This window comes from Cervus elaphus, chromosome 30 (genome assembly GCF_910594005.1).
Source record: "Cervus elaphus chromosome 30, mCerEla1.1, whole genome shotgun sequence".
In the NCBI taxonomy this organism is placed as follows: Eukaryota; Metazoa; Chordata; class Mammalia; order Artiodactyla; family Cervidae; genus Cervus; species Cervus elaphus.
Genome location: NC_057844.1, coordinates 83,879,138 through 83,891,183, shown reverse-complemented (window position 1 = coordinate 83,891,183; position 12,046 = coordinate 83,879,138). Strand labels below are relative to the sequence as shown.

General features: G+C 47.6%; 1 protein-coding gene across 1 annotated transcript in view; it reads left to right on the top strand.

The window, feature by feature from the left end:
- COL4A1 (collagen type IV alpha 1 chain) overlaps positions 1-12,046 on the top strand; it is a 133,609-nt gene that overhangs the window by 81,710 nt on the left and 39,853 nt on the right. Inside the window, 16 exon segments of the mRNA XM_043892467.1 lie at positions 865-909; positions 1,016-1,078; positions 1,571-1,624; positions 1,756-1,782; positions 3,090-3,173; positions 3,258-3,320; positions 4,956-4,991; positions 5,535-5,576; positions 6,770-6,856; positions 7,332-7,358; positions 7,533-7,583; positions 8,444-8,488; positions 8,572-8,625; positions 10,217-10,258; positions 11,160-11,244; positions 11,394-11,429. Of these exon segments, the coding sequence (XP_043748402.1) occupies positions 865-909; positions 1,016-1,078; positions 1,571-1,624; positions 1,756-1,782; positions 3,090-3,173; positions 3,258-3,320; positions 4,956-4,991; positions 5,535-5,576; positions 6,770-6,856; positions 7,332-7,358; positions 7,533-7,583; positions 8,444-8,488; positions 8,572-8,625; positions 10,217-10,258; positions 11,160-11,244; positions 11,394-11,429 (841 nt within the window).

Sequence of the window (12,046 nt, the reverse complement as noted above, 5' to 3'; positions counted from 1 at the left end):
CTCCTCCAGGCCTGTCCCTCGACGGGCTCACTTCCTGTCCTTTCGACACCTGGCTTCTCCCGGTGCTCCTTCCTCAGGGGTTCCCGTGGGCGGATTTCACTGGGGGCGGGGATGACCCGTCTCCAGGTCTTCATCAAAGATGCCTTCGGTCAGCGTGAAAAGTGGGGACATGTTCAGATCCACGCTCCATCTTCCTTCTTCACGCTCTGCTGTCTTTGCTATGCCCGCTCCTGGGATGTGCGAGCAGGGAGCTCTTTGAAAAATCTTTGAAAAATAGGAAGATGCTGTAAAATGTAAACATTTTAATTGTGTTATTGTTACTTCATGGAAGGGGAAGTGTGTCCAGCCTTGCTGGATCCTCCTTGGGGCAGAAGATAGCGGATAATATTGTAACTGTCTGCAGTGAAGATCTGGAATTCAGCCAGGAAGAGCTCTGACTTTCTTCCCTGAGGGAACTCATTTATGCCTACCCACTTCTTCCCAACTGTCTGAGATTTTGCTGTAAATTCTCTCTCTCTCTATTTGCCTGTCTATCCACCCACCCATCTCTTTGTCTGTACAATCTATCTTTCATCTCCTAGAAATTACAAAGAATGAAATGAGGGCAGAGTTATCTTGTGGGTGTGCAGCCTTGATTTTAGGAGTAATTAATCACCAGGGTTTGATGACGAAGAGTTGCTACTGAAACCCCGGTCATCTCCAGCCCACCCGTGGGCTGGGTCCTTGGACAGCTGTCTGTCTGCTCAGGGTCGATGTTCCAAATGCCAGCAGTGAGGGTCTGACGTCCTTATCCAGGAGGGTGCAGTGGGAGAAAATGGGGTTCTCCCGCACCCAATGAAAACCTTTTCATTTCCATCCCTACAGGGACCCTTGGGAGTGCCTGGTTACCCTGGAAACCCAGGACTTCCTGTATGTATATAAAAGGCTTCTAGTTCCTTTATGAGATGTTTGATGTGTGTTACAGTAGCACTGATGATTTCCTAACTTGTCTACTGGTTCATTTTGTTAATTGCAGGGTATTCCTGGCCAGGATGGTCCTCCGGGTCCCCCAGGTATTCCAGGATGCAACGGGACAAAGGTAAAGTTAGAGCTGGGTCCTCCCCGTGGGGTGCACGTTTATCTAACTTTGCACGTGGAGCAGTTGGGCAGAGTTGTCCTGTGAACACAGGTTTAGTTGCCACGGTTGGGAAGTGACTTGTGTTACATCTTTCTTTGGTAAGGAAACAGTTTTCCCACGTTTAGTGTTCAGGGAAGACCTCATTAAGCCTTTCTATTTTGTAGACTTTTATTCTAAAGTTGCTTTCACCAGGAAATTTCTCACCTCTAGTCTATTACGAAAGCAAATAAGAAAATGCTAGTGTTAATTCTTGTCCCTGTTAAGTGTGTTCTCAAATATATTTCTTCCAACACGAGGCAGCACCGTGCAATGCAGCTCATAGCAATTTTTAGACAACGGCTTCCACCAGCACACGTAGCGTCCCTAAAGGGCAGGACAGGGAAACTGATGCGGTCTCTGGGATGACATCCTGTCGCCTTGGCGGCCCTCGAGAGTGACTTTCTCTGTCCCCAGGGTGAGAGAGGGCCTGTAGGACCTCCCGGTTTGCCTGGATTCGCCGGAAATCCCGTGAGTATTGGGTTGTTTGATAAGGGTGTGACCATTTTTCTCTTCTCATTCAATTGCCTTTCCTTCCCCCCGCCCATATCTTAATGTTCTTTTGAGGAAAACAAAACTAATGCCAACGTTTTCTTTTCTAGGGACCACCAGGATTACCGGGAATGAAGGTACGTTGTTTTATCTTACTGGGCTCATTCCAGGCGTCTGTGTAAAACAGATGCCACAAAAAATAAACTTACTTTAAATCACTTTGGTTGACCGGTTGCCTGTTAACCTGTTTGCCTAAACTCTGCTCCATTAAAAGAGTACTGAAGTCCTGCACACAGACTTAAATTTTAGAGTCTAAAGCTTCAACACCAGGTCCATTTCTTCATAGGAAATAAGTGGTGATGGGAAGCATAGTGTGAGGGGGAAATGTAACAGACGTGGGTCCCTGAAGCTCCTTGTCCAGAGCTCCGGGCGGTGCTGTGAGCAGGTCTCCACAGAGAAACACAGCCAGTGGGGTGTGCGAGGGGCTGCTTGTGCAATGTGTGTGCACCATATGTATACAGCACACGCATATGAGGATGGGTGGAGGGAGGGAGGGAGAATTAAAATACATGTATAATAATGTAAAATGTTTTATATATTGTGTAATACATAGTACAGTGTACATTGTCCTCTAATATTTACTTATTATTCTAATATTTAGATTACATATTAATCTAATTCTATGTATTTTGATATATAATTGCAATATGTTGAGATAAAGTAGGTTCCTTATTTTGGGGAGGTGCATGGCTGAGGGTCGCAAGTCCACAGTCGGAATGGGAGGGATGCAGGCTGGAGACCCAGGGAAGAGCGTGGGTCCGGTTTTGGAGGCAGTCTCCCTTCTTCCTGGGAGTCAGTCTTTCTTCCTCTTAAGGCCTCAACCCCTGGGGTGGGTGGCCCCCAGCCCCTCCTCCTCCAGTGTGGAAGGTCATCTGCTTTATTACTTTAGTCCTTCACACCTGCGGATGTAAATGTCTACCTCGGTCTGAAAAGGACCTCCCCGTCGACCTCAGCCTGCTGGTTGCCCGAGTCTCTGGGCGTTGGGGCCAGGCCGCGTTGACACTAAAATGCATTTCCCTGCTTTTCTGAACGTGGCCACGCTGGGTCTTGTCTGGAAAGATGACCCTTCTATTGCGAGAGCGGCTGGTGGGCACAGCCTTTCCACCAGCGCTGGGCCCCTGTCTAGACCCCCTCCTGCCCGGGGCCCGTTACGGGGAGCGCCCCACATCCTTCCGTTCAGCTGTCCACACGCTCTGTCCTCGTGCTGGTCATGGAGATGAGTGACCAGGGAGCCGGCCAGTCGGTTTATCCCAAGCATGGGCGGAGGCTGAACCCCAGACCTGGGCTGGTCCCACAGTGGCGGTGCATGCCCCCTCCTCCACGGGTGTTCAGTATCTTTCCATAAACATCAGTGTTTGTGACTCTCTTGTCTTCCATCCCCTAGGGAGATCCAGGTGAGATTCTGGGCTATATACCAGGGACCCTGCTGGTAGGCGAAAGAGGCTTTCCTGGACAGCCGGGAGCACCTGTGAGTACTGGCTGAATAATTCCAAGCACCAGCTGAGTCTCCGCCTGGGTTGCATCTTAATTCCTCTTTCTCGGTGATTTACAGGGTTCACCAGGTCTGCCAGGACTGCAAGGCCCCGTCGGCCCCCCGGGATTCACTGGGCCACCAGTAAGTCTGGGAGCGGGGAGTCTGTCTCTGAGGCTGTCATTCAGAGAACAGCCGTGTTGAAGTGTGAAGACTCATAGAATGGCATGAACGCTTTGGCCTGGCTGGGAGGGAGCTTGGGGGAGAGGGGACACCATGCACATGTATGGCTGGGTCCCTTTGCTGTCCACCGGAAACTCACGGTGTTGCTAATCGGCCGTGCTCCAAGATAAAATAAAAAGCGGGACAAGAAAGCTTTACACAGTGGTGAGCCCTTTCAATTCGGATTCAAGAATGAATTTCTGTTTTTTTTGTAAAAATTTGTCTGTTTTTTAAATTGAAGGATAATTGCTTTACAGAATGTTGTCGCTCTCTATTTAGTGGAGTGTGGTTGACTTACAATGATGTGCTGGTTTCAGCACATCACATGCAGCAAAGAGAATCAGTTGTACACGTATCCCCTCGTTTTTAGAGTCTTCCTACGCAGGTTGTTAGAGTGCTGAGTGGAGCTCAGTGCAGCGCAGTGGGCTCTTATTAGTTTCTCTTTGAGCTTCTGTCTTAAGGGGGTGTTATTTCTGTTTATGGTCCACGCGCCCCCAGAGCCGTGGGGAGAGGGTTATAAAGAGATGTCACATGTCGCAGGCCGAGACACCCCCCGGGCGACACGTGAATTACTTGCGGGGCTGCGAGGATGCCGGTGTGTCCCGTGAGTGGGGGATGCAGAGACGGACGCGCAGGCTCTGCCCTGCACCTTGGCGCGTGGGAACACAGCCCCATCCGGGAGCCTGCTCTCCTGGGGGCTGTGGACGCAGCCCGGGCTGTGAGGAGGCTGCGCTCTGTTCGTAGTGGGGACTGGAAGCTGAGCTTCCAGGAGGCTCTGCTCTGCTCTCAGCCTCCTTCGCTGCTGATTCTCGACAGGAGGGCAGCATCAGCTCCTCCTACTCACACCATCTGGGAGCGAGCGAGAGAGTTCATGTAACAGCACTTACTTGGGAGTGCCCCTTTCACTAGGAATGGGTGATGTGAGAACGCCATCCCCACTTGAGCCTGCCTGAGAGTCCTGGAGAGATGCTTCAGGCTTATCTTTTAAATTTGCTCCTTCTTTAGGGGTCAGATGTGGCAATTCTATCCATTCCTGCAGATGTAATCTCTTTTATGTTCTTGTAAATAAATGGACTTGATTCGGGAGGAAAGAATGACTAGCTTTTCCTTTTTCATGATTATGAAAAGCATTCTGAAGTTCTTTTGCAAACACGGGAAGGTTTGGAACTTCATACAGTCTACCCGCTTGAAGAATTCACTTAGCTTTTGAAGGTCAACCACAGTTTCCAAAGGGGACCAACATGGTTTCCACATTGGACTCACTAAGTTTTGTTGGGGATTTGGTGGTGGGTCCACCCACGGTCTGATTGCCCAGTGCATGCTCAGATCTGTGGGTTCCACAGGGAACCCTTGGGATTTTGAGAGGTTTGCATCCCTGTTAGTAATTATCTTGGACTAATTTCTGGTTGCTCCCAAAGGGTAACAGTTCTGTAGTACAGGAAGGACATGTAACAGCTAAAAGCTGTCACGTTAACCACGGCATCTGAAGATAGCTTTGGTACAAAAAAGCACGCCAGGGTTGTGAGCCACATTTAATTAAAATGCTCTGTCTTCCAGGGTCCTCCAGGCCCGCCTGGCCCTCCAGGTGAAAAGGTAAAGATTGTTTTCCATTTGTCTTCCTTTGGTGTTAGTGTGAGGCTGTCGTGACATTGCTGTAACTCATTCTCTACGTCTCTGTAAAGTGTTTTGGGGAATTATAAGTTTTATATCTATCTCTACATTTAACATGTCTGTTCACCTATCCATCAGTCCATCAATCTATCTAACTTCTCTGTCAATGAATCCACTCATCTATTGATCTGTCAATTATTGATCTATTGATCTTTCCTCCTATCCATCTGTTGGTCATGGAATCATTGATCTTTTCCTTAGTTTTCTAAAGCTAGAATTTAAAAATCTTCAATTTTTAAAAATGGTTTCTATGGGGTTCTTTTTCAGTAATACTTTAGAAAAGCTTTTAATAGACATTGAATACAACATGATCACAGCTTTCTTGAACATATCAATATTATGTCTTTATGGGACAAAGCTATTGCTTTAAATGTACCATCTTGTTGCATTTCATGTCATATTTGTTAGATGGTTTTAAACAAAGTAGACAATGCTAATAATGGAAGCCTGTCTTTTCATCAACAGGGGCAAATGGGCTTGAGCTTTCAAGGGCCGAAAGGTGAAAAGGTGAGTGCTCTTTGCTTTGGGGCGTTATCATGGCCAAAATCACAGGTCTAAGCAGGATAAGGTTTCTGCCTCTGGGACCCTTAATGACCGCGGTCACCCTGCTCTGAACGTTCTTGTGTATGTTAGTGTTTTCCTGGAGATCGCGGCTAGAATGCGCTGAGATGACTTCGTGTGGGGTCTGACCCTCAGGTACAGCTTTAGCGAGGCCACTAATCCTCCTCTCTGTTGACAGCGGTCGATCACAGTGTCCTCAGGTTGATCACAAAGCCCGAGCTGGGCTTCACCCTCAAAGTGTCAAGTGTAGGACGTGGCTGTTAGTGGCACAACCATATTGAACGCTTAAGGATGAGGCCACTGTCCCCGATTGGGAGGGGAAGAGCCTGGGAGGCAGGGAGGCACAGCCTGGAACGGGCAGCCTCATCCTGGCGAGAGAGAGGCCGGCCCTGGGCCCCTGATGCCCTGGGGGTGCCTCCGCCACTTTGCCTGGACCCGGCTGGTGAAACGCGCTCCGAGCCCGGGGGGCTGGGACTGTGGCAGCGCGTGGTTCCCAAGCCAGTGCCGACGATGGCCTAGTGGAGTGGGCGACCGTGGGCCTCCTCTTCTCACCCCAGGTTTCCACCCTGCCTTTTCGTAAACCTCAGAGGGAAGGGATTCTGCGGCGGACGCGGTGTAGGTCTTTGGGCCTCGGTCGCTGCGTGGTGCTGAGGTTTCAGTACTTCCCGCTTCCAGCAGCGGGGCCTCCAGGAAGGAATCCCTGACGCTTCTCTCCGTGTTGGTTTACACGAAGAGAGCTTTCCCTCTAGGCACCGCGAGGCAGCCGGGGTCCTTTCCTCCACGCCATCAAGTGTGGCAGGCCAGCTTACGTGTGCCCGTTTGTATTACGCGTGCTGTTTGTCGTGATGCAAGGTCTGTGCACGTGTGCACACATCCCTGTGTCCTCCAGGCGTTCAAGTTCCCTTGTTACGGGGTGGCGGCCGCCCTGACCATGGGGCGGGACAGGCTTCTCCTGGCTTTCTATCCTTGGTGGGTCGTGTTCCCTTGGAAACTTGATTTTCTGCTGAGGCGAGGACAGGCTGCAACACAACACAGTCACATTTTTAAACGGTTCCATTCTTGGTGTTTCCCCCTTCGGCCTTTCTCCTGCTGGTATACTTATTTTTATGCCCAATTAACCCCAATTTTTGCCTCATCAGGGTGATCAAGGGGTGAGCGGGCCCCCAGGATTACCAGGACAGGCTCAAGTCATCACGAAAGGAGACACGGCCATGCGGGGCGAGAAGGTAAGGGCGGACTGTGTCCAGTGAGCGCTGCCTTCCTAATCCTGAACGGTTTCGAAGGCATAAAGACAGGCTGGGTCAGAGTTCGGTTTCTCCGGTTCTGTTCACCCTGACCTGGAAGACAGGGGTGTGGACTCCCCATCATATGAGAAGTGAGCCTCTTGAGAGCAGGGACAGCTGCTCCGGGTTGCAGCCAGACCGGCTTGAGGCCGACCTCCCATGTGAGGGTCACGTGGCGGGGGCGGCCGGGGCTGCAGGGGGAGCCAGCTGAGGGCGGGGGAGGTTCGGGTCCAGGCCCGTGGACCAGGCGTGCTCACTATGCCATCCTTACGTCCATCACCCAGTCAGTGGCAGAAGTGAATGCTCCAGACCAGTGTGAATTTCTTGGTTACTGGAACAGGAAAAGCTGTGTTTTCCCTTGTACCTGTTCGTGTAACCACTACACAGTACTCATCTTTTCTTTTATAACTTATTTTAGGGTCAAAAAGGTGAACCTGGATTTCAGGTAAGCACTAAAGTCTTGTTTATCATTATTATTTTGTGTGAAAGACCATCATGTATTGGATTTAGGTTACAAGCTTATTTCACCTTCCTTGTGACATTTACTTAATTTAGTAGTTTATTTAAATGTACGAACGAATCTCACCCTTTCTGTTTTTTTTTTTTTTTTTCTGTTAAGGGGATGCCAGGCATTGGAGAGAAAGGAGAACCTGGAAAACCAGGGCCTCGCGTAAGTGCTTCTGAAGTCCTCGCCTTCCTAGTGTGAAATCTTTTCTCCCCCATTCCCAGGATCACAGGGTCACAGGAGCATAGACTCCAAGGGCTCTGCAGGGGGCTTTCTGAAGCCCTGGGAGCAGGAGTAGGAGGGAGTCAGCATTAGAGGAGGGTCTCCCTGGTGATGCGGGTGGAGAAGCCACCGGCCATGCAGGAGACACGGCTTCCATCCCTGGGTCAGGAGATCCCCTGGAGGAGACAGTGGCGACCCGCTCCAGTATTCCTGCCTGGAGAATCCCATGGACGGAGCTGAGGCTTATTCAGAGGACCGCCCCCTCTCCCGCCAAGAGAGCACATCCGCTCCATCACCCCCATCTCGATTGGCCCCTCACCAAAAGCCACCTGTCCACCTGCTCAGAGCATCCGGGAGTCCAGTGCTCAGACGCTTCCCACGCCCCGAGTCCAGTGACAGGAGACCCACCTCCTCCTACAGCTGAGAGAGTTCAGTTTCTTCCCTGAAACGCCGCGTGGAAACCTCTGTGAACGTGAAGCAGCGGTGTTATCAGCTGCCAAACACCCGCTCGCCAATCGGAAAACTTCCCTGGTGTCAGCTCTGCCGCTGGGCGTCATGATGTCGTAGGAGACTTGGAGAGGATCAACCTCCAGTTGTTAAACATTGCTCAGTCTTCTACTGTCATAGCCCTTTCGGCTCATAGTGATTTAATGAATCTGCCCTGACTTATTACTGTAGCATGGCCAGCTCACCCCGAGGACCCATACGGTGTAATAACGTGTGTTTGATTCAGACCCGTGGTGTTAGAGAGTAGCTGTTACTAGTATGTGTGCACTACTAATATTTAAATTTTTATTGTACAGGGAAAACCAGGAAAAGATGGTGAAAAAGGAGAAAAAGGGAGCCCAGTGAGTATTTCTCCGTGATTTTTAAAAAGCAAGCTGCTGCTCTTACTTGCTTATAACTGTTGTTGCTTTCTGTCCCATTTTAGGGGTTTCCGGGCGATTCGGGGTACCCAGGACAGCCAGGCCGAGAGGGTTTGAAGGTGAATGGCGACCCTACTTTCTTTTTGTTTTTTGCCTTTATTTTGCTCAACCTAAAAGTTTTTCCTAGAATAAAGGGCCATGCACTCAAAGAATAGAAATTATGTATGTTCCATGTGAGGAAAAGCACAACTCAGTGGTTCTATTTGTGTGCATATGTTTTTAAAGAAAAAAATATAAAATGTTCCACTCATTCAAGTTTTTAGTGTGGTTTTTTTTTGGAGTAGATTAATTTTCCCCAATTATGAAACAAAGAAAAATGCAGGAAGATATAGAAAAGAAAACTTGTGTAATTTTTCTATGATTCACTCAGAAATGGTCAGAATTCATAATTGTCCCATGTATGCACATATACATGAGCTTTTAAAAAATGGGACTGCATGATTTAGCTGACTTTTCCCCTTGATGACATAGTGAGGATATATTCCAGCATTGTAAATGTGGTTATACATCAACACTTGGGATGCTCATGCCTTTTTCTGCATGATATTTGGATCTTTTCCATATTTTTCTGATTTTAAGTATCTTTATCCACTCGTCTGATCATTTCCCACCATAAATTCCTAAAATGTATAATTTTGGAGTTAATGTTTAGACCCATTTCTGGGGAAGCTTTTGCCACATGTGATAAAATTGCCCTCAGAAGAAAGAACACTTCATCAGCCGGGGACCCTTCCATCTGACATCTGCTTGTTATTGGACTTAAATACTTACCAGTCTGATACTCGGAGAAAACTGTGGTTTTATTTATTTATTTATTTATTTTTGTGTGGGTTTATTTTTCTGTTTGAATCATGAGACTAGGTAATGTAGATCTCCACTAAAATAAGAAATGGATTGGAAATATTCATCTCTAACAGTAGGGAGAGAACCTCAGGGTTTGCTTAGCAAAGCCCGTGAGAAAGGGAGAAGTCTTTCTCTAAGGCTGTAACTTTACGAGAAAGGCAATTCTTGTAGGCTATAAAAGGTAAATTTGTTTAGAATATATTAGCTAAGAGTTTTTTAAAGTCCCATAGATATATCTAAAATCTCTTATTGATTTCAAATAAGAAAAATCAAAGCATGCTAATTCTGGTTTAACATAAGTTTAAAGCCTTAGCTTAGAAGGAAAAAAAATGAAAAAAAAAAAAGTAAGTGAAAAATATGCTTTCATGAAATACTGTGCATATCTTAGGACTGTTAAAAGTATTATTGTAATTCTTACATAAGAACATTAGATATAAAAGGATTTCGTTCTTGAGTTTTTCATCTAATATATGTTAAATTAAGCCTCAGAGTGATAAGAATTTATCCACCCGATGTTTTCAAGTCATGCTGGATCTTAAAGGGAAAGGAAAAACACAAGTATCCTTTTACTATGACTTCCAATGCAGGTTTAGACAGTCTTATACCTAAAATCCTCAACTAAAATGATTTCTTTAAGAAAATACACTTAGCCACCCTAAGCTTTCATATCATTTTATTTCACTTATTTTTTATTTTTTTAAAAACTACTGTGTAGGACTTCTGTAGTGGTCCAGTGGGTTAGACTAAATTTCCAGGCAACCATTATAATTAAAAAAAAATACAAGTGAAGCTGTTTTTCTCTTTCAGGGACAGAAAGGTGAAGCAGGTCCTCCCGGGCTGCCTGGAACTGTGAGTACCAGCGGCGTTTGCTATCTGTGAAGTGGTTTGAAAAGAGGGAGAGAGAGACAGGCTGACCTGTCACCTCGGCCACACGCTCCACGGCCTTCCTAGAGGGATGCTGACGTAGGGGGTGCATGTAATTTGAACTGATAATTTGTGTTTTGTATCATGTGGTGTTTGGTATATACTCATTATCATCCTTGGACACTTTCTGCCTATCTGTGATGACTAAAATGAAAAGAATTGCACACGGATAACATTATTAGCAACACATTTGGAAACTTAAATGAAAAGGTCTGGTAAGGAAAAAGATAATCAGAGAAACAGATCATCAATTGCTCCAGAGGAACTGTATCTGAAGGGTAGTAGGTACCCTGTCCTCGAATTTTGGCAACTCAGAATTGGGGTGAACTGGTTCCTCCTATTTATTGATGCTCACAGAGCCTTTTTCCTGTCTCATATTCCAAGGGCCTTAAAAAAGTCCCCACTTCTGACCTCTTCCAATTAAAAAAAAAATTGAGTGTTCCTGTTACATAATTCCTGAGGAAATTTTAGGCAACTTTTCTGATAATACTCTTCTAAGAAGTCTGTTCTTCTTGCAGCTTGTGTGAGCGTTGAGATATTCTTTACCTAAACCTCAGAATTCATATATTTCTAACTTGACTGCAGTGGTAAAGCCTCTGCCAAGCAGATTATTATGAAAGGAAGCAGAACTGCCTGGCAGAGTTCACTGCAGGGAGAGCAGTGGTCCTGTTTTCCGTACCACCCCCCGCCTCCTCTTCTCCCAGGGCTGCTTCTCTGCTTTCACATGTCTTGAAATAATAAAAACTGTGTGTTTCTTTGTCTGTGCTATAACATACACCCCCAGCCCCTGCCGAGCCGTGTGATGATCTTTTCCTCTGTAATTCAGGTTATTGGCACGGGACCCTTGGGAGAGAAAGGAGAGCCCGGGTACCCAGGGGGTCCAGGGGCGAAAGGGGAGACAGGTCCCAAAGGTGAGGTCCTTTCCTCCTCCTTTCCTCCTTCCTCCCTCCCCCTCCTCCCTCCCTGCTCCCGGGACCTTGGGTACCCACAGCACAGAGATTCACATCTCAAACCTCGAGTGAACCAGGCTCAGTTCGTCCATCTCTCTGCCTCCTTGTAGGTTTCCCAGGAATACCCGGCCAGCCAGGCCCTCCAGGTGAGCATCTTTAACTGATTTTTTTTGAGTATTTGTATGCTTTCTATGCTGTTTCCATTGTGAACACTGTTTATCCTCTGCGGTGGTTAGATCCTTGCATAAAATGGTTAGCAATTTTCTTGCACATTTTTCTAGCTCTGAAAACAAGATGTGCTCCTGAGTCAGTGTTTGCTTTGTAAATTGCATGTTAGCAGGTACTTTGACACATGTTATTTCCTCTCTCCCTGGCTCTGACTTAACAGCCTGCCTTTCCACTGCTCCCCGAGGTATGGTCGCCTTTCTGAAGACCACCCCGCCCCCGCCCCCACCCCACCACCAGGCATCCTCGCTTGCCCTTGCCATCTGTCTGGAATGCCTCAGCTTGAGACCGGACTCAAAGCTGAAACCTCTTCTAACTAATCTAATCAGCCTTAATCTCGCTTCTTGGGAGATTGCTGCGTCACGGAGCTTATGCTAAGTCTGTGACTGTTCCGTGCTAGTTTTGCATTTCTAACGGCCGAGTCATGGGAGGCTGGGGGCTGCACTTCCTGGAGTGCAGAGGCCTGTCTGTGTGGACTGCATGCATCTCAGAGAGCGGAGGTGATGGGTGCTCGGCCGGGAGCCCGCGCGCCCCGGAA